The sequence below is a fragment of the Anas acuta genome, chromosome 6 (assembly GCF_963932015.1).
Source record: "Anas acuta chromosome 6, bAnaAcu1.1, whole genome shotgun sequence".
Taxonomy (NCBI): Eukaryota; Metazoa; Chordata; class Aves; order Anseriformes; family Anatidae; genus Anas; species Anas acuta.
In genome coordinates this window covers 29,941,569-29,963,547 of record NC_088984.1, presented here as the reverse complement: position 1 = coordinate 29,963,547, position 21,979 = coordinate 29,941,569, and the positions used below count along the sequence as shown (strand labels likewise).

General features: G+C 41.3%; 1 protein-coding gene across 8 annotated transcripts in view; it reads right to left on the bottom strand.

The window, feature by feature from the left end:
• The window catches only part of AGAP1 (ArfGAP with GTPase domain, ankyrin repeat and PH domain 1), a 347,733-nt gene that overhangs the window by 99,643 nt on the left and 226,111 nt on the right, over positions 1-21,979 (bottom strand). For 7 of the 8 annotated variants that reach the window (XM_068686209.1, XM_068686210.1, XM_068686208.1 and 4 more), the window contains one exon: positions 6,195-6,356. The exons of the other annotated variant lie outside the window; for it this stretch is intronic. In XM_068686209.1, coding sequence (XP_068542310.1) covers positions 6,195-6,356 — 162 coding nt within the window. The remainder of the gene's footprint in view (positions 1-6,194; positions 6,357-21,979) is intronic. 8 annotated transcript variants of the gene reach the window in all.

Sequence of the window (21,979 nt, the reverse complement as noted above, 5' to 3'; positions counted from 1 at the left end):
GTACAACCTCACAGTGTTCTTCATCTGTACGACAGCACAGGTTTTCCTCATGCACATCAGTTGGGAAACAAATAAGTACCCAGAAAATACAAGGTACATTATTTGGTTTAATGCTCTGAAGCCTTTCTCAGACAACTTGTCCTCATTCTTTGGAGAAGAAAGCTCACTGCAAAGAGAAAAGGGACATCTGCCCACATTTCAGAAGCTTCACATTTCCTCTCCCTTTTACCTTCCAGCACGGGTTGGGCACAGGCAACATGCCACCTTCCCAACTAATTGTGTGGACAATACTTACACTTTCTTGCTGACCTACCATTTCTAGCCAAGCACTGAAGCGATACGGCTGCCTTCTCCTCTAAAGAATTACAGAAACTAGCATGAAACAAAATGTTTTATAGGTTCTCATTTAAATTTCAGAGAGGCTTTGGGTATCATCAGGCTCCTGTTCATCATGCTGCAATGGAAACACAACACATGGCATACCTACAAGACCACCACAGAATAATATCTCGCTGCAATGTCTTGCTCCTAGGAGAGCACCAAGACCCCTACCTCACCCACTTCATTGTGAGGATCCTGAAGTGAGGTACAGGATGCTTAGAAACAACCCAATTTTGTGCAAGTGAAGGCCAGGCAAAACAAGGCGGTTGTGGCAGGCTGCTTGGGGAACTGGGCAAGTTTCTTTGACCAGGAAAACACAATAGGAAGATTCCTGTCCTCTTCCTCAAGAGTGAGGTACAGCAACTTGTAATAGGCTTTGAAACCAAAGATGAAGTTAGAGATCAACTTATTACTATAAGGAACTTACTTGTCACACCCATACTCTGCACTTACTCTTCCCAGCATGCCTTACATGATTTTGGGGAACCACAGGTCACAAAACTGCATCTCCCTGTGTATAAACTAAAGTCAATCTGAACCTCAAAGTCCTGCAGGATAATTCTTGCCATGTGTTATTAGCCACAGCTAACTGGGGAGAAGGTGCCACAGCAGCTGTGAGAAAACAGTTTCCTATTCCCTCCTGAGACTGAGTAATGGCACAGGCACTGATTGTGCAATCCTTCTGCTTGACTGAGGTGCTTCAGGTAAGAGTTTGTCAAGGACGTCACCTGGAGTGTGATCCTGGAACTTTCTGAGTATGAAACTTCCTGCTGAAAGGGCTGATTTTCTGAAACTGCTAAAAAAGCAGTCCTTTAAAACCCAGGTTTCCTCAAGGCATGTTAGACTGTTTAGAAAATAAAGGCAATAGGTTTATGTGGTTGTTAGCAGGGTTTACCCTGAAGTGATTTGTTTGTTGATCACTAAAGGGCGTAAAAAGTATATGAATGTTCCTTTTTCCTTCCTCTTCCTGAAGGCAATGTAAACTCCTTGCACACATACCTCCTAATATGTGGTGAATTTTACAGTATTACGTATTAAACTGCAGGAAACACCAGAGCAGCTATAGAATAGCTAGAAAAATGAGGAATTTTCTTTGTATTTGCTTTTCAGTTAATTATTTCCTCTTTAAGAAGGATGAAAAAGCTTTTCCAGCCTCAGCCATTTATATCCACTTAACACAATTCTGAAATTCTATAAATGGATTTGAAATTACGTAATTTATCCCAGTCGAGAACTTGCCTATTGAATTCAAACAACTCTAAAACATGCTTTCTGGTTCAGTTTTGAAATGGAAGTGGTACGACAATGTACAGCACAAGACTTCCCCATTTAATCATTCCAAGTGCTTACGAACAGAAAAGTAAGGCAAGTTGTAAGGTCTGCATTAATATAAACACTCCAATGACCTCTCATACCCCATGGCACAGTGAGAACTCAATTTCACATTAATAAACCCTAACATCAAACTGTTAGAAACTGAAAAGACACCAGGTATTACAATTTATATAAATTACAGCAGAGATCAAATGGCCTGTAGAAGCAATCGTATAGTGATAAAACCTAAGTGGATGATATTTAAACACATATTTGATTTATTTTATATTGCAGAATTTTATATCATGCTGGAATTCAAAAGAGAGTTTGGAAGTCCAGAGTAAAGAAATCCCCGTCCCATGCAAAACACTTAAAATTGTCTCTCTAAAGAATTCTTGACTGATATTTCTCAGGGCACAGAAGCCAAACTGAAAACCTTAACATTAACAAGAGAATGAATACGCTAATTCTTCATCCTCAGTTTTCTGTGAATTAAGTCTTGTGAACTTAATTTTTTTGCTATCTAATACAGCTGGCTGTGGTTTCTTCCATTTAAAAAAACACACACACACACTGCTGTTAAGTTTGAGGACCTGTCCTTCAAGTTCTTTAAAAAGATGTGCAAATTGTAAAAGACTGAAGAACAGACAGCACCATCTTTCATTAATGACAGCAACACCATTAGTTAATATTAATCATTAATCCATTGGAAAGCTGTTTTCTGCTCAAGTTTCAGATGCTTCACAGCAGTATTCCCAGCCAGCATTTCCGAGATTCCTCAGAACAGCCCTACTTTTTCTAGCTAAGCAAGTTCACAAAACAAGCAGAATGTAAGGAATAAAGTAAGAGCTGAAGGTGCAGAAGAGGAATCATGCAGATGTACATCTCTTTCCCATACCGATCAGGAGACCTAAGAGGTGTGCCACAAAGGCACATCTGTAACACAGAAATGCCTTGTCTTGAACCAAACTTTGACACCTGAGCAGATTACGAACGGCTCTCCTGAGACCAGATGACCCTGCTATTCCCCAGCAGAGAGCAACAATAGAGAACTCCTGGTGAAAAAATTATCCATCAAGATTTATCATAAATAAATAAATAAATAAATAAATCGCAGGCTTCCAATCCGATCCAGGAAAACCTATCAGCCAATAGTTGCAGCTGCAGTAATTGTTCTAAATCTATCAATAAAGCTAAGCTGCTCCTTCATTGACTGCAAACACCAATTTCTTTCATGGAGGATTATAAGTTGATGTTCATGGTCTCTCTACCACCATTAGGGTGATAAACAGTTTAAACTACATCAGGATCTGACATGTAGATCAATTCTGGGTCCATAAAGAATCTACACAAGAGGTTCCTGGACAGGGATTTACTGCCCCCAGTTTTTATTCTCTCTTGCTGCTAAAATTACTTCTGTCAAGTACTTACAAGAGTAAGAAAAAAATGTAAAAAGCATTAATTTTTCATGTACTACTGGAACGGTCTTTTTAAATTTCTAAGTTTTAAGACAAATATGTTACTGAATTTAAAATTATGCCGAACAGCATGTGGTATTTAGCTAAATAGTGACCCAATCGCACGGTGCGCTCACTATCAAGCAGACAGCAATTTGAAACACTGAACTAAGCTGTCTAGATTTTCTCTGAGGGCAGTCACAGGCTTCATGTTACCAGTGCCAAATTATATTAGACATTTAATTTTAAACCTCAGGTACTTAAATGTAAAACCTTACAACAGTAATAGTCATAAAGCAGTGGGGCATTCCATTTCAGAGAATGGATTTTTCTATTTTTCCCCTTTAATTTATCCAGCACCTCCTGTTTTGTGGCTCTGCCCACTACAAAGTAATTTATCTAATTAGGAGATGTTCACAGCTGCTTGAAAGACAGAAGCCCCAGGAAACCAAAGGTCTGGTTCGGAAGACTTTGAAAAGTTCTCCAGAGCCACACAAAGTATTAATTTAATGTGAAAAAAAAAAGGTGCAGAGAAAAATTGAATCCCAATATGTTATTTTGTCTACAATAAAACCATGTGACAATAAGCAGACATATCCTCCAGTACATTGGCATTTGAATTCCAAAAGATGCTTAGCTTCTCTCCATACCTGCTGCTTTCACAGTATTATCTTTTTATGACTAAAATTCAAAATCTTTTAATGGAGAAAAAAACCCTGAAATTAAAAAGGGTTTTTCATGCGTCAACTTGCCAGCATAAAGGACACATCTATGAGCTTACTGAAAGATGATACACTGATAGAAATGAATTATTCTTGATGTTTTGCAGCAGTTTTATTACAATACCTCTGTTTATGCTGGCATTTAGTTGCCGAAAATTCACTATTAGCACAATTTCCTTCACGTAGGAAAATAAAGCAACTTTCCCTGATTTCTAAAAAGTGGAACCTCTGCAAGAAATTAAGTCAGGCTAATTCATAACTACCTACTAGTCATCTTCATTTTTTGAATTAATATTTCATAGATAATTCCAGCTGTCATCTCTTTTGATCCAGAAGTAATCACATATGAATGTCAAGTCAGAAAAAGGTACTGCATCTATTTGGAGTACAGAGATTGTGTAGGAGAATAGGTTCCCTTCACCAGTAATTTACAGCTAGCTGTGGTATAGTACCAGGAGCAAAAGACAAGCCCAGCAAATCTTTCCAAAGCATTACAAAGTAAAGGGAAAGGAAGATGCTGTTTTTCTATTTTTCAACATATTAATTACATTGTACTTCTAGGAAGTCACTGAATTCTGCATTTGGAGGAGTCCCACTGCAGCCTCAGTTTCCGCAGCTGGCTAGGGGCCAGTACCTGCTCACCTGTCTGGAGGCACGGCAGGTGTAGAAGACCAGACACTAAATCTTGTCTTTCACTTGCCTTCATTCCAGTGAAAACACACAATGTTCTGCAACTTTTCTTTGAAGAGCTACAGTATAAAAGAAGGGCACAAAAAAGCTGAAGGTCTGGTATAACCTTTAAAAAGGAGGGTAGAATTGAGGTAGGTTAAAATAACAAAGCAGCTCAGGAGAAGAGAGTCGAGTACACAGCCTTAACTGAAACTAGTTTAGTCTAAAGGGCCGTGTACATTAGCACAGGGTGAAAGAGAAAATACTCTCCTTGCTGGAAGAAAAACAAGCTGGAGAAGGAGAACACTGACTGCCCTAGGAGACTAACCAGTTTCCAAAGGAACAGGTAAGCTGGGTGAACACAGAAGTGAACCATATCATTGAATTTTATCACTCTGCTTAGAAGCATTTCTTGCTGTCATGTAGGCTGAAGTGCAGGATGATGGCTTGAGAAAACCCTTGATCAAAATCCGTATCATCCTGATGCAAACACCATGCTCCTGAAGATGCTGGTCACAAGTCGAGAGCTCCAGAAACGGCCATGCTTAAGCAACTACGAACTTGAGAGCTGAGATGGCCAAGATTTTAAACTCTGTTTTCAGAAGGCAGCACTGAAAAGCTGTACCAAGCTGCTTAAACCCTCCCAGAGAGGGCTACAGTCAGACGTAAACCGTACACAGCACACAGATACATACAGGACATGTTAAATAGTTCTCATGCTCCTGTAATTCTCAGTATTTTTGGCACAACTATGAGCTTTTCCCTCCTTCTTATATACTTTCCTTCCCTCCTTACATACCTTTTTCCCCCACGTTACCCATAATCTCTCTCAGTTTCCTCTCAGTGCTCTCCTACACACCTCCTTTCCACCTGTTGCCCTCTGTTTCATGAGATTTCCATGGTTTCTATGATTGCCCATCACAAACCCCATGCTCACAGACCCACGTGCCTCAGCACACCCCACCAGCAGCTCTCCAGTCCCAGCCCACTTGCCATGGCTGCCCCAGGGGTGTCCGAATTTGTGTCGAGAGCAGGCCAGCAGCACGTGAGCTGCACTGCACTGCCCCTCTGTCCTCCCCTGCCCTCCACTGAGGTCAGATGTAATCATTTTTATATTTATTTTTTACTATCTTACATATCCTTTAAAAAGGACACCCTCTCTATCTCACTGTTGCCATCATTGCAAAATGCCATCCAGAATAGCGTGTACTCCTTTTAATGCTGTTAAACACTGCGCAGAGAAAATACTAAAAGGAAGGAAAAAAAAAAAAGTATGCCAGTCATTCACATCCTTTAAAGCAAGACCACAGTGAAAACACACCACTGAAAAGATGTGCAGGATAATTTACTGCTAATACCTACCACACAGAATAAGCAAATAAGAATACAAAGCGAACAACCTATATTACATACCTGAAATTAAAATTGAGCATTGTTATAATTACATTAGTTATTTCCACTGAAAAAATATTGATCTGTTCTTTCATGTAATTTCTCCTTTTCCTCTCAGATGCTAGGAGTCTGGCTTCCAACAGAACATCTGCGTGAACACCATCAGGTTTTTTTTTTTTGGTTTTATTCTTTTAACTGCAAAACACCAAATTCCCTTCACCCCAAAGCAGACAACCCCCACAAGCTCCAGGTTTCTTACCACTGCTAATGCCAGAGTTTGCAATGACTGTTGCCTCACTCCACTGATCTGCACTGGAGACCGAGTAAGAGCGCTGATGCATACCATCCGGACGACTGTTGAAGGAGACTAGACTGATGCCACTGGCCATCTGAGACACAGATGTGCTAGTAGTCACGTTCCCTAGACATAAATGGAAAACAAATCGTGTCAATAGAGAAGATAAAAATTGATTTACATGAAGATGGATGGGTGCATCTTAACAGAGCAGAAAAAGAAAGTACTTAACCAACACAAAAACCAGCGCAGCCCTCCCTGAAACTGAAGACAGCAGTCCAGCAACCAGCTTGGGGCACCAAGATTTCAGCAGCCCACTCAAAGCTCACCAGGTACTTCTGACAATAAAATAGCCTAAATTTTCCAGATTTCAGCTCATTCTGTTCATTCATCTACTGGAAAACACAAGCTTTGACAACCCTATGATCAGACACATTTTGTATAGGTTCTCCACTGTTACAGGTATAACACAGAAGACAGACTGAGCATGGAAAAGAAATTCTTCCCTGAAATCCACTGCTGACACTAGCAACCAAAACGAGACAACCACTCAACCTGAGGAGCTTAAAACGACTGAACTCTAAATAAAATTTCAAATAATTATGTCCCCCAAAGCCAAGATACAGGGATGGCAAGCAAGTAACTACTACTGTTGCAAGACCAAGCAAAAAACTTCTCCAGATTTTTAAATACTAAAGCAGTATCGAGACACAAAAAGCACACCACAGAGGCTCCTTCCATAGACTATGAATATAATTCCCATGTCCCGGCCCACAGAAATGCACCTTTCACAATTCTAACAGCTTAATACACAAAGGGTGAGATACAGAGAAAAACAGTGTTAAAGAGTAAGCACTAGAAACAATTTCAGTATTTTCACAATCCATGAGGGCTAAGACCATAAAATGCTGGGCAGCATGGAGGAATGCAACAGGGACAGTTTTCTCCCCACAGAACACATGAAATGCGATTTTACTGAACCAAATTTAAGTCAAAATGAATGAAACTTTTCCAGAAATGGAGACTTCTGGTAGTCTTACGCAAAACTTGACATTGGCAAAAAAAAAAAAAAAAGAAGTCTACTCTATAGTTTTTGTTTCTGACCACATTTTACTCCATTCCTGGTGTTGAACTTGCATATTATAAAATACAAGTATTTTACAATGCTAGTTTCATTCTTCATGGCAGGATCTTCCTAAGGGCATCAGGCACTGCTGAATTTCAGAGACTACTCTCAGAAGACACCCCACAGGTCTTATATGGTTTTAAGAATACTCTTTAAAAATATATGTAAAGAGAAAGAAACAGACACAATTTTATAAGATACTATAACACTTTGGATTTCCATTGCACCTTCTACTGATGAGTTCAGAAAAATTAATGAATTAATTTTCAATGCTCCTGTGAGGTTGTTAATTATCTGCTATCATTTCCCCCATTTTTCAGAGGTTAAATGACCCAGGGCCACAAAGGAAGATTGTGGCAGACATGAAAATAAAACCCAGATCTCCTGACTCCCAGTTCTATCATTATGTCTTTTCCCAGAGCAGCCTTTGGGAAGACAGCAGAGCTTAGTGAACTACTTTGTGTTTATTAGAGTTGGCATAATTGTCCCTTTCTCTCCCTCCTTTTCCCACGACTAAATCTCAACTCTAGCCCTTAACACAGATCCATCTCTTACAGTACCTGTCCGCATGAGTCTTGGATGTACTTCTCAGTCTCAGGAACTTCTGTTCAGCAATCTCTATTTTGTAGATGTGAAACACATACAGAGATACTAAAACAATTTGCTCAATTACACCAAGTCATTTTGGAACTGCGTTGGGCAGCGCCCCTTTAGCCACTGGCACATATTCCCTCTATAATCACCTTCTTCAGACAACTCTTTTGTTCACAAAACTCCACAATCAGAACGTCATCTGCCAAACTGTGGAAAAAATTCATGCTTCCAACTGGTCCCCTTCAGGACACTGCGTGCTCAACTCATCAACTGAAAGCAATTTGCTTAGGCTGGTGTTTTAGGACCTTCTGAAACAAAAAGCAAGTTGTCCAAAACAAGTTTACCACAGAAACCAGGCCTACAGAAAGGGAAGCGCAAAGCGGAGCTTCAAATTACAGCTCAGGATCTTGAAGTTGCAATAGGAAATGGAAATGCTAGCTGACAGTTTGCATTTTGAGCTGGGCACACCCTGACTGGCATCTCAGACACTGTCCTCAGCCACGGGTCCCCCAGTTCAAGAGGCCAAGGAAACAAGAAAAGATCCAGCAAAGAACTGCCCAGATGGTCACAGTTCTAGCAATGCAAGGCCTACAAGTGCTGTAGCAGCTGGGCTGGTTAGCCTGGTCAGTCTGGTTAGGAGGTGAATGGCTGATCTAATAGCCACCTACTGCTACCAGAAAGAAACTTATAAAGATGAGGGAGCCAAACGATAGGCAGTGGGAGATGACAGAAGGCAGTAGCAACACTGCAGCTTGGAAGGGCAAATGCAGCAGTGGAGGAGGCTGCAGAAAGCAGCTGGAGGATCTCTGTCCTTGCAGGTTTCCAAAGTTCAGCTACACAAAACCATAGCTGAACCCACCCAGCACTGGTAACAGCCCTGCTTCAAGGCAGGAGGACGGCAGGGATGATCTCCAGAGCTCCTGTCAACCAACGTTTGCAGGGCTCTGTGAATGACTAAACTGCCTTTTCCTTTTTTCTTCCATCTCAAGGCAAAACAAGACTGAGCTTTTCAAGCTCAGAAGCTACTCTGCTTTCCCATTTGATTCAAAATATTTTGAACAATTTGCACCTTGATACATTTAATTTAAGCAGAAAAATGACTTCTATTCTTTTTCTCGATGCCTTGCGGTCCTCTGATGAAAACTTAAAGACAAGAGACCCCTACAGATCCTTTATTTAATTATTTTAAAATGAGCTTACAGAAAAGTTACCAACTTTATTCTAGGCTTGTTTCTGAATTTGTTTATTAGCCTTTCACTTTGCAATTAACTCAACTGACTGAGTTTACCAAATCGAATTTCCGGGTGACAATTATGTGGCAGATTAATCCAAACTCTTTGCTTTATTTTTGCTGCGGCACCTTCAGAGTATTACTGGTAAATGGCTTTGGAAACAACTTATTTTTCACAAACAATTAGGTTTCCTATTGAGAAACACACACAAGCCTCCTCCTCCCATCAAGTGCCTGACAAATGGCATCTACCCTGCCAGACAGAAGAGCAAAGCGCACTTTTAGCCTGTAGCTATCTTTCATTCTGCGCCTGGTAAAACGGGGAGCTACATTTGATGAATTCCTGAAAGAGAATCTTTGTAACAAAGATCATGAAGGAGAAAACTGGGATGTGAAAGCTGAGATGGAGCATTTCCTGGGTATCATGGCAAAACGGAAAACAATTACTGGACATCTCTGCCTGACACATCACCGTTATTCTGTGCTGGGTGGCTGAATTGCAGAGACCAACAATGTTGGTATGTTGACAGCTTTTGTCCAGTTCACAGATTTCTGTTTTTTAATCAAGTGTCCAGTCGCTTTCTGACCATGGTGCAAAAACAAAACATTAAAAGGGCATCTGGCATAACATTAAGACTTACACATCATCATGGCAGCACCAAGCGCTTTACTTTTGCCTTAGTGCCACCTCCTGAAACTCTGCAGCTCAGGTTATAACATTCATCTGTTGAGAAACTACAAACCAAATGGGAATTATTTTTCACATTATATTTGTGAAAGCTACGGACTGTTAGCAAGAAATAGCTGCCAAGTCCCATTGTTTATACCTTAGTGATCCATGATACAACCCAACTCAGCTCTTTCTGCTGCCACCATCTGATAACCCCGTTACCAGCTTGCCCCCTGCGATACCTTTTATTCAAGGTTAAATTCCACTTTTTTTGACACACTGTAAGATCTTTTCTCAACATGTCAGACTACGCAAGTCCGGATCCACAGGCAGACATCAGAAGGGCTGATTTACAGAATACACCTTGAGCAGGTCCATTCCCTGCTCCACCAAAATGGGTTCAGCTCTAGCACAAACTCGTAGTTACAACCTTATTTAAAAATTGTAATTTCCCAATCTATTGCTATTTCTTCCCATTTCTCAATCTAATTGCAGCATGCCCAAGACATGTATTCCACTGCAGCAGTATGCAGTAATGCATGCTGTCACACCCAAACAAGGGCTACTGGAAGTTAACTGCTGCTCTTGTGCTCTTCCTGCATAAGGCTTTTACAAACAGCCCTATGGTTTTTCCCTTCTGTACCAGGAAAACCCCAGTCCTCGCCTCCACAAAGCAACTGTCCCTTGTTTTTGCTTCAAGACGAAGCTTCAACAGCAGAAATTATCTCAGCCTTTTAGCAGACAAGTTAAAAATAGGAGAGTAACAATACTCACTGGAGGGTAAGCCCTGCAGGTATATGCAGCCTTCACGTTAAGCTCTTACCAGCGATGACAACGCATTCTGCATCTGTTGTCTTCCCCATCTGTACATGTATACACACACATGCATATCTGTTTATGTCTACCTATATGTACACAGATGGATATAAATACATATCTCATCATTGCCATGAAGCCCATGGTCAGCTACCTGGCCCACGCTGGAGTTCTGAAAGAGCGCCTCTTCAAATACATCATATATGCATCAGCTGGTTGCTTAAGTTGATTAGCAGGGGGCAGTTAAATTACTATGCTAATCCATGTATTCTCAGCACTGTTTCCTTGATATGGATATGTGTATATGCTTACTGGGAAGCCTTGATTAGTTCAAGCTTCAATGTGTCAAAGGCTCCAGATTCTTTCCAAAGAATAATTTTAGCTGTACTCACATCCCTAAAGTGTAGGAGCTGATTTGAAAAGGTACTTACCTCTACCATATGCTATTTTTCTTTAAACAATTTGCATTTCAAAGTGAATATGGCATTTATATTTGAATGAATATCAGTATGTTGCCAGAACTGGTCTCAAATGAGCAAAAAAAAGATGCTGGTCTCCTATTGAACAAAAATGTTTTCATCTACCAAAGGAGCATCAAAGGAAGAGTTCCTTTTTCTAGCTCTAGACAGCTTTATTAAAACTATCTTTTCTGATATTATAAAATACCCTGTTATGATCGGACTTACAAAATGTTCAAACAATTAATCTCTACAAAAACCACCCAAATTAAGATTCAAGGTAATTTTCAGTTTTGTTCAATGCTCAGTAGAAGAGCCTTTGAGAAAAGTCAGTGTGCTCATACAAATTTTTATTTTTTTTTAATCCATCTATTCAGCGTAAATATCCACAAACAGCAAGTCAAGACAATGGACTCAGCATAAGAAGAATTAAGCAGACAAACGCGTACGTGCACACATTATGTACAAATTCAGAGGCTGATGGAAACACACTGGGGGCAGAACCCATCTCATTTTCCTGTGCTGGGACTTTGGCTTTTCTCCTATGAGACCCCCCCTGCAGCACCAGCAGGACATGGGGCAGTGGGAATGGGGCCAGAGGAGGCCAGGAGGATGGGCAGAGGCTGGAGCACCTCTCCTACAGAGCCAGGCTGAGGGAGCTGGGGGGTCAGCATGGGGAGGAGAAGGCTCTGGGGAAGCCTTGTAGCAGCCTGCCAGTGCCTAAAGGAGGCTGCAGGAGAGCTGGAGAAGGACCCTCTATTAGGGAGTGTCGTAACAGGACAAAGGAAAATGTTACAGTGAAAGAGGCGAGAGTTAGATTAGGTATAAGCAAGAAATTCTTCACTGTGAAGCGCGGTGAGGCCCTGTCCCAGGCTGCCCCAAGGAGCTGTGGGTGCCCCATCCCTGGCAGTGCCCAAGGCCAGGCTGGATGGGGCCTTGGCCAACCTGATCTGGTGGGGCTTGCTCTGGTTGGAAGGCCCCTTAAAGCCCATCTCGTTCCATAGGCAGGGACACCTCCCACCAAATCAGGTTGGCCAAGGTCCCATCCAGTCTGGTCTTCAACACCTCCAGGGATGGGGCACCCACAGCTTCTCTGGGCAGCCTGGGACAGGGCCTCACCACCCTTACAGTGAAGCATTTCCTCCTAATGTCTGATTTAATTCTATCCTCTTTTAGTTTAAGACCATTACCCCTTGTCATGTTGCTCTTGTAATAGAACAGCACAGTGGACAGCATCTCAGCGACTCCTCTTTTGCTGTATTTCAACTTAACAAAAATAATATCGTGAATCATCACTGGGTAGCACAGGTTATTTTAATGGACACATCACTTTAAGCCTTCACCAACTATGCCGCCCACTAATTACAAATGCAGAATGAATATAATTCACAACCGTACCATAAAAAGTGAGATAAAAGTGTCTTAAATACACGCAGGTGATCTCCACTCACTGCTGCATACATATTTGTGATTTCCCACCGACTCCCAAACAGATCACCGAGTTGCAAGGAGCTTTGTTCAGGAATGCATCTAATGCCTCTGAATTTGAGATGAGCAGACACTGCTAGAGTTTTGAAGCAGAACTATATTTTCATGAAGCCACAGCATATGAGACCTTCAGGGAATGGCTGCACAGATGCAGAGAAAGACTGAATTGGATGCACCAGCCTATTGCTACGCTTTCACCATGGCCATGTTTTATTTGTGTTCTGCTCTTCATGTTCACTATGAGTTTCTCTTCCAAAAAAGAAATAAACCTCTGAAGGCCAGAGGGCTCTGCTCACCAGCTGTTAGAACTAATGAAAAATACATTAGAGTTGTGGGTCAGGAAATCCTGACTCTTGATATCAGAGGGTTAATTGTTTCAAATCATGTTGGGTCAATTTATGTTGCAAGTATACTGCATATTCTTGAAATGCCCTCTAATTCACTAAAAGGCACTGCAAGTAGATTAGATCGGCTGCTAGTTCCCTGCTAAAAAAACATATCCAATAGTGCTCCCTGAAGTTTCCTCAGGCATTAGGGTGCAGAAGAAAAAAGAAAGAGGCCATTTTGCTAGCTGCAAAAATATTAAAAGTATTCCCTACCCCTTTCTTCAATTCTGTGCTATGCTTATGAATTAATTCCCAGAACTACGCAGAAATCTTTCCAGTGGACGAAACTTTCATAAGTAGCAGCTTATGAAGAAGCAGTGCCACTCTTTGCCTACACTGCTTTTGGCTTTCCAATAAGTATGAATGTTGGAACAACCACTGATTTTACTGAGGAAAATTTGGGAATGACTCCTTTGGGTCCCGTCAGTTTGCCATCTCAGATGCCAGCACCCAGCTTTTAAATATGTATCCTCCTTTCTTTGCCAGCTCTGGAGTTACCTCATGCCCAGCACTGAAGTCTGGTTAAACCACTGTTTTCCTATCCCAACAGCACCTCCTTGTCCGATCAAGTCAAGTCAGCCAGCATTGAAGGGCAGGGAAGCAGCCAGGTTGCAGAGCACTCTCTGGCCGTGTTTTCAGGAAGAGCAGCAGAGGGACCAGGGCTACAGGGCTCAAACTTCCTTAATCTAGTTCTTGAGTGGGGTTATTAATGGGGAAAACCTGCCGAAGTATTGCTACGGATTTGATCTGATTTTGAGCTGACTGCCATATGCAAACAGCACATCATTTTGGCCTTGGACTTATCAGGGACCTAAAATAATTTGAGACTACTTGTATGGGGAATGAGAGAGTGAGACTCTAGCATCTGTCCAAAACACTACTTGGTTTCAGCACTGAAAAACTCTTCTTCAATATGCCGATAATAATTTTCAATACTAGCAAATGATTTGCTTGTGGGTTTTACTTGTTTTTAAGATTTTCAGAACTGTTTACATTCTGAACAAATTTCCCAAAGATAAGCAGCTATTAATAGGGGAAGACCTTCCATCTCGCAGCCTGGCAGGGCAGCCTCTCAGAACGGGGCTTGATTAGTAGTGTACAAACCGAGAAGGGTCAATACTAATGAACAAACAAGGCAATGCCAAGAAACATCCTGGCGGTGAAGGAAATGGTGCTGGGAGTATAACGAGAGAAGCTATTATTCTCAGAGCGTGCCAAGCCAACACAGCAAGAGTAGGGGAAAATTAAGTCATCTGAGAAGATATATCTTCTAAAAGAAAGTTAAACCCAAGATCTTCATGAAATGCTTCTGCTCAAGATGCCAGACTATTCTTCTGGGATCAAAGCGTGCTTGTAGGTAAGTTTCCCTTTCCTGGCAGGCATAACAGCCATAAATAAGATATACCTCACTTTCTAGGGTCCTGCTAGAAGTTTCTTGCTTGGTAAAGCTTTAAGACCCAGAGGTGACCATTTAAAATTGATAAATGGTCTATTTTATATTGCTGGTATTTGAATTGCTGAATATACATGTATTGCTGAATCCCGTTAGCAATTGTGAATTTAACTTTGCAACAATAACAGCACAAAACCAGCTAATTCTGAGGCATTATGCTGCTTGCATGTACAGTGAAGCACGTGTAGGGGCCTCAGGCAAATGACATAAAATGCTTCCTAATGCCTTTGGCTGTCTGTGGAAGTTCATAATAACAACATTGGAAAGGGGATGGGCAACCTCACCTGCACACCGTATCTCTATCGAAACTGAGTGTAACCAAACTAACTTTGGATGCTTTCCGCAAGCCTACAAAGCCATCCCAAATCCTATGAGCTGTAACCAGGGCCTCATCGAGATGGGGGGAAGACTGTAAGCATTCAAGTACCTTCCAGACTCTTCAGAAATTGGAACAAAGAAACTTTCTTTTCAAAAAAGAGACAATAGATATGTGATATTACTCTTCCTTTCCATATAGCTATTGCCACTGTAACAGCAGCTAAGTGAATGCATGTCTGCAGTGTGAGCAGTTTTGATAAACAGCCTCTGCGGGCCACACAACGGGGATAATGTATCCTTAAGTACTGCCAATGAGCTGCCATTCTGCACAGCCAATTACTTCTGTGCGTCTGTCACTCAAAGGAAAAATGACTGAGCCCATTAGATCAAACCTTTGTCACTGTTCCTAATGCACTCTTAGGCCTCATTAATCTGAGGGAGCAGCAACACAGCCGCCGGTGCCTCATTGCCTCCCCCACAACAGGCCCACGTGAATCTTCTCATCTCTCCCCCAAGTGCACCACGTTAATCAAGCTCTCCTTATTACCCCGGTCCCTGTCACGGCGGAGAGCGCTCTCTCTCTTAAATGCTCTCATTATGGCCCATCTTTAGAGCCGGCTGAGTGGAAAAAAAAAAAAAAAGAGCCAGAGAGAAAGAGAAGAGGAAAAAGCAAGTCCGATCACATTAATATTCATGACAATAATTAGTATTCTAGGTCACTGAATATTCATGCTATTAGTTTGGTTTTTTATGGGTTTGCTGGATGTCCTGATTGCTGGAGTGTGGAGGAAAACAGCATGGTTGGGACTTTAGATGTCAACGGCAGTTCAATACTCAAAACACATTTGTGAATTTTTTTTCCCTTTTGGTAAATCAGCTTCAACCCTCCTGATGGCTTTAATATTTTAAAATCACTGGGGGAAAAAGAATGAGCAATTTTGCAAAGGTCTTAACATCCAACTGGTTAGTATTACAACGTGTAACCATCAAAACTCGGCAAGATTGCATCGGATGGACAAGACAGATCCGTGATTTTTATGCAGGATACGGCGCAACAGAGGCATAAAATCAACCAGAGTGAAACAGGCTCAGCCTGATCAGCAACGCCTGCATCTTGTCTGGCATCTACAGGCATCTGCAGGAAGGTTCGCGACACATTTCTGCTGTTCAGCTAGCTCATCATCAGGAGATGGACACCGCTCACCCATGTAAGAAAGAAGAAATCTTAAGACAGCACGTCATTTCCTTCCTTCTCTAATGAAACAACCTAGAATGCCCTGAAAATCCAAGCTAATTTATTCTTTTCCAAGATTTAACCAATGCAGTGTTTTTATCAAATATTTCCTTCTTTAGCACTAATATTATCCCTGATAGGAGGGAACAGAGAGAACTGAAATTGCAAGTTTCTCTCTGCCTGGTTCTGGAAAGAGCAAATCTTGGCATGAACAAACTGGAAGAGATGACCTTGAGGGATCACCCTCTAGTGGGATGAAAGGGAAATCTCCAACACACTAAAAAACTGGGCTTCTTTTTCCCTTCAAAACGTGCAAAGTGACAACTTCTCCTTTCATTCACTACAGCTGTATATCACTGAACTAACAGCAAACCCAACCAAATGGAAAATTGACTTGGGTGATTAATGACAAAAGTAAGCCACAAACTTGCGTTTGTGATCTGTGGTAGAATCGTAAAACTCATGCTCAAGTGAAAGCAAAGAAAACATTTCATGTTAAGTCTTCTCATGTACGACATTAGACTACAAAATTAGTAGCAAAATGCTAACCAGCAATCTCTGGCCTCTTAAGACTTCAACCAGAAATATTCTGGCATTGTCAAACCAGCACAAAGCCTCTGTCACCTACAAGTAAGGAGTTAAGAGCAGATTCAAGACTTTTGGACTCAGTTCTGCATACATTTGCTAATACATCCAAGACCTACAGGCTTTGGAGCAATTGCCGGTGACAGCAAGCTCTTTGCTTGACATACATTTTTACTAATCAGAACCTAGTTAACAGCTTGATTATAGCAGCTAAATTTGCACAGTAACCTCCAATTAATAAAGAAATAACATAATCTATGAAAAGACAGACCCACAGCTGTACATTATGCTTCCCCTCCTGCATGTGGCATACCACTTATCAGAGGGTATTGACTCTCTCTGGACTCAGCAGCTACGATTCAGGTGCCATGGAAAATGGATACCCAACGTGATAGGTAGGACTGCAGATAAAATAGGCTTAAAAGAAAAAAAAATATGCTGTGTTTAAAGAACAGAACTATTAGATGTATTAGAATCCAAAGACACTAGATCAGAAGTCATATACTGAAGGTATACCAGTCTAATTTAGAAATCAATTCTCTACCTTCTTAAAAGAAAAATCTGGAAGGCAGCCATTACAATTCAGCCTGATTCCAAGCACTTCAGTGTGAGATAAGGTTATTTAATGACCACTGCATTGATTTGATAGATTTTCACAATTAATAACAAATAGAAAACGCACATTTGTAAAAATGTGAAGATGGTGTTCTTTGAACATGTCCGAAATGTCACATATCGTTAGCAGATAACAACCTTTAACATACTTAATGATGGCTATGGAGCTAACACATTTTAGGAGGCTTCAAATACTGTACATCCACTATCATAAGTAAATTTAATAGCACCGAATTATTTAAATGAACTGTTAATCAGGAAACAACTTATCCCTACACCATATGCTATTTTTAGATGCGAACTTTCTACATCTTTGGCTCCTGCTGTAGCTCAGGCTTTGGGTTGTTTGCAGAGGTGTGTTGTGTGTATGTGGGGAGGTTTTGGTCATGGAGGCTACAGGGATGCCTCTGTGCTCCATGTGCAAGCAGAGCCAGCTCCAGCCTGTGAGGTCGGTGCAGGAAGAGGGCAGGAGAGAGGCCCCTGGTGGAGCAGGCTGTCCCCCTGCAGCCCACGGGTCCCACGGCGTGGCAGGTCTCCACGCTGCAGCCCATGGAGGAGGCCAGCTGCCGTGGGTGGACATTGCCACACAGCAAAGGGCAGGGAAGGCCGGTGTCCCACAGGAAGGACCCCAGGCTGGAGCAGGGGCAAACAGCAAGCACCAAGGAGTGGTGGAGCCACGTCCCAGGGCCTAGCTGCAGCCCCCAGCCATCGCCCGGTGCACTGCACTGCTCACTGGGGGCTCTGGTTTGCTTGGAAATAAATGACTCCTGGAAGAGATTACAGAATTAAGTTCACTTTCAGGTTGCCAGTTCAAAACTAACCTAAGGTGGGAGTACTGAAATCCAGTCCTGTCCCTGCTCCAAAGCCAGCAAGAACCAAGTCTGCTTCCTCAAGGCGTAGAGAGTTGTCCATAGGCTGGCTCACTGTGGTGCTGGCTCTAACAGCATTCCCATAAGCTACCAACTGCTAGATGAACTTGGAACTGATCAAGTCCACAAGTTATCCTCTTCTGAAGTACTTCCAGATTAGGCACATCAACAACATGATGTCCAATACCACGCAAATTTAAATTTAAATTTACATTATCTAAGTGACTTAAGCAACAGTAAACATCTTTGCTTTAAAAGTGACAACTTCAGAATTGCATATTAAACGGAACGAGCTTCCATTTCCCCCGACTCACAGCTCCCTCTCAAGCCAGCAGACAAGTACGAGCACCTTTCATAAAGCCCTAGTATCAAACTTGTGATTTAAAACCTTTACGTAACAAAAGCAAGACAGCCCCATCCCTCTGCACCGGCCTAGGAGAATCAGACACAATCTCAGTTAGTAGAAGATAAACCCCAAACTATACTTCCACGGAAAACAAGAAAGCCCAGAAACCACGTTTTACTTTTAAAGTGTCATGGCAAAACTTCTAGAGAGTGAAAACGAACCTGCCGCCAAGTAAGCCCTTTGGCTTTGCAAGAGGGGAAGCAGCCTTACTTTCCACTAATTTGTCTGTTTTCTTACAGAGAATATAACCTTTTCGCACTCGTTTCAATTCCAGATTGGTTACTGCCCTACCACATACATGCTAAGGAAACGTTTTTTCCAGCTCTTGTGCCAGAGTGGAAGCCTAGCAGGAAACAATCATGTTATTTTCCTTCATATATTCTCAGATTGGCCTTTATTTTTCTTATGTCTCTGAAATGGAAACTTGCGAGGATTGGAACTTGGCTTTTGTTGTTGAAATGATTATTTCCCTGAGATCTGCTTCCAGATGTTTGGGATGTAAACACACTTGCAGATCAGGATAGCTGTCACAGAGATGGTTATTATATGTCAGTGTTTACCAAACAGTCTTTAAAACCAGAGAAACAATCTTGTTCAGAGAAGTGCCCCAAAGCAACGTGAAATTCAGTGTGCTGGGAATGACATGCTTTTATTTTTTTTGTTTTGCATGTGACATCTGCATTAACAGATCTAACATAAAACTTTCTCTTACTACTTGAATATTTCAACTCATATTACCCAATAACTGCGTATATCCCTCCTGAATTCATGACTATCTCCCTAATTAGCTTAATTCCTTCTCCCATTCTTCCTGTATGACTACATACAGCAGTCAGGCCTGAGATTCAATAGCACAGTATTTAAAATGCAGACTAATTTTATTGATTATTTTTCAACAAACTTGAAATCTCCTCTTCCCTATCCAGTGTTTAATATGTAGAAGTCAACAAGGATAATGACCAGTAAAGTCCAGTACAAAGGCTCTTGTAAAGATTTGCAAACTGACTCTTTTGGTTTTAATGTTTGACTAAAAGTTCAACCCTTTCCAAGAACATACTAAATGGAAAATATGCAATTTCATCAAAGAGATCCTTTTAGTGGTATTGGGCTTATCACCGTGTATAAGCAAAGAACTTGAATTTGATTTCCAGGAGCAATCTTGGACATTTTAACTGAGTCCTGGTATTCTTGTAATACCATAACTTTTTCACTAAACTGTACACAATTATATAACAGCAGAAGGAAAATTAGCCTGTTCCTGATCACATGGAACAACTAAATGAAATACCATCCTCAGTTCTAAGCATGGAAAATACTACTCTCCTCCACATATCAAATACACATTGGCAAAACCACAGAAATACAAAACACGACTGTTTTGGGAGTGAGCTAAAATGTGATGCAGTGAGAATGTAGCGTATTTGCATGGCTACAAATAAAAATAGCAAGTGTTGATTTTCTTTGTGCTTGGTCCAAACCTCCTCAGTACAGAGCCTATCTGTGTACATAAACTTGTCAACGGGAAAACAGTAACAGACAATTTCAGTCTGAGATCAATTTTAAAACATCACTCAAAATGAAGACAACATTGTGCCCGTATTAACAACTGAGAAAACGCTCTGAGACAGCATGACAGACAGAACAAGGGATAATTTGCAAATATCTTTAGCTGCATGACAGGTAACTGCAGAGATACCCGGACTCCTCCTGGCACTGTGGGAGCTGAGCAGTGAATTCCTACAGGTGTCCCACTGATCAGAAGCTGTGACCCCTCTGCATAAAAACCACTGTCAATACACTTGAGCACGTGAAAGTTGAGATTACCAAGCCAAGCACAGCTTGTAACAATGTATTTTTACAATACTAACACTCCCCATATATTTTAAAATCGCTGTCTGCAATGCAGCTCTCCTCAGTCTTACCTGAATGTGAGAGTATTGGGAATGACATACGGACCGACACATAGCTGAGCTGCTGCCAGGTATTTCCCAGATCTAGTCTGCTGTAACGTCTTTTTTTTTTTTTTTTAAACTAGTAATCACTGCTTGGATCAATCAGCTGTTGATTGATCTCAGTAGGCTTGGAAAACATTACTCGGCTTTCTTAATAAAGCTCCTCTCTCTTGTTGCTGATGATTACTCTGCCCAGAAACGCAACAACCACACAGACCTCAAATCTGGCCTTTAGAGTAAGGAAGATTCAATCAAAGAAGCTCATGCAGAAGAAACAAATTTTATGTTAAAAAAATAACAGACTTTGGGGGTGATTCAGAAAAAAACTCCTTTTATAAAGAAAAATCCTGAAAGAAGAAATATCATGGCTGATAACGAACAAATGTACCAGCCTGACTTTTAGAAGCAATGACTATGTGGAAAAATACTGCAGCAGGTCTGAAACTACTGCACCGTGCATGCCACTGAATGGCTGAAATGCAACCGCACAGATGTGCACATCTGAACTGACCCCTCTCTCTCACTAAAACCTTAGCCAACACCCTCTGCACCCAAAGTGGGCACAAGACAGCAAGTAGCAAGGTATGAGCATGCTGACTGCTGCCACGTAGAGCACCGAGCTGTTTAGTCCCACCTACCTTTACCTGCTCCCCCCAGTAAGTTATAAAGATGCTTCCAGTTATGCTTCCAGCCAGCTCTAAGGGTAATATAATTAATACATCACTGTTTGCTTTATCAGTGGGAAGAGAGCCATGCAAAGATAAGCAGGTCAAGATCTTGCTTAAGGTTAAAGAAAGATCAGTGTAGCTTCCCAGCTGCATGAGAGGGGAAATGAAGGCATTCAAGTGGGTAATGATAAAGAAACCAGGTTCACCTTTCCTTGGATACACTCTTTTATATGTTAGGAAAGCATTAATCAGTTTAAAACTTTATTTGTAGTAGATCTTTAATTAATTAAAACTTTAATTGTAGCAGATCTTTTGAGCTGTGGTAGCCAGGCATCAACAGAGAAGTCTTTCAGTATTTTTAAACAACATGACAAAGAAACCTAGAGAAGACAAGGTGCAACTATCTCCATCATGGTATTTGAAAAACTGCCTAAAAGCAGAGCTGTTTTCCAGCATTTGCACTTTCTAGCATAATTCACTTTTTTCTTTCAAAGAAATTGCTGTGTGACAAAACCTCAAGCTAGCCACAATACCTACACAGCAGCTAACAGTACCACCAGATACGGATGCCTACTGTGTATTTTCACATACAGATAGCAATACATATACAGAAACCCCTGAAATAAAAGGAATATTGCTGGTTTCATTGAAGCCACGTACGAGCTGCTTCCCTCTTACCCAGAAATCTAAGCATAGGCCAAAATATCTCAGTTCCATGTCATAAACCTCCAAGTATGCATCACCACATGTTTTCTACAACTTACGTCTCTGGAGCAATCAAATGACTTTCGCCTGTTTCAGAGTGTTTGGATGTCTTAAAAGCACACATGCCTTTTCTGTTGATACATTGACTCACTCCAGCACTTTTCTTCCCTAAATA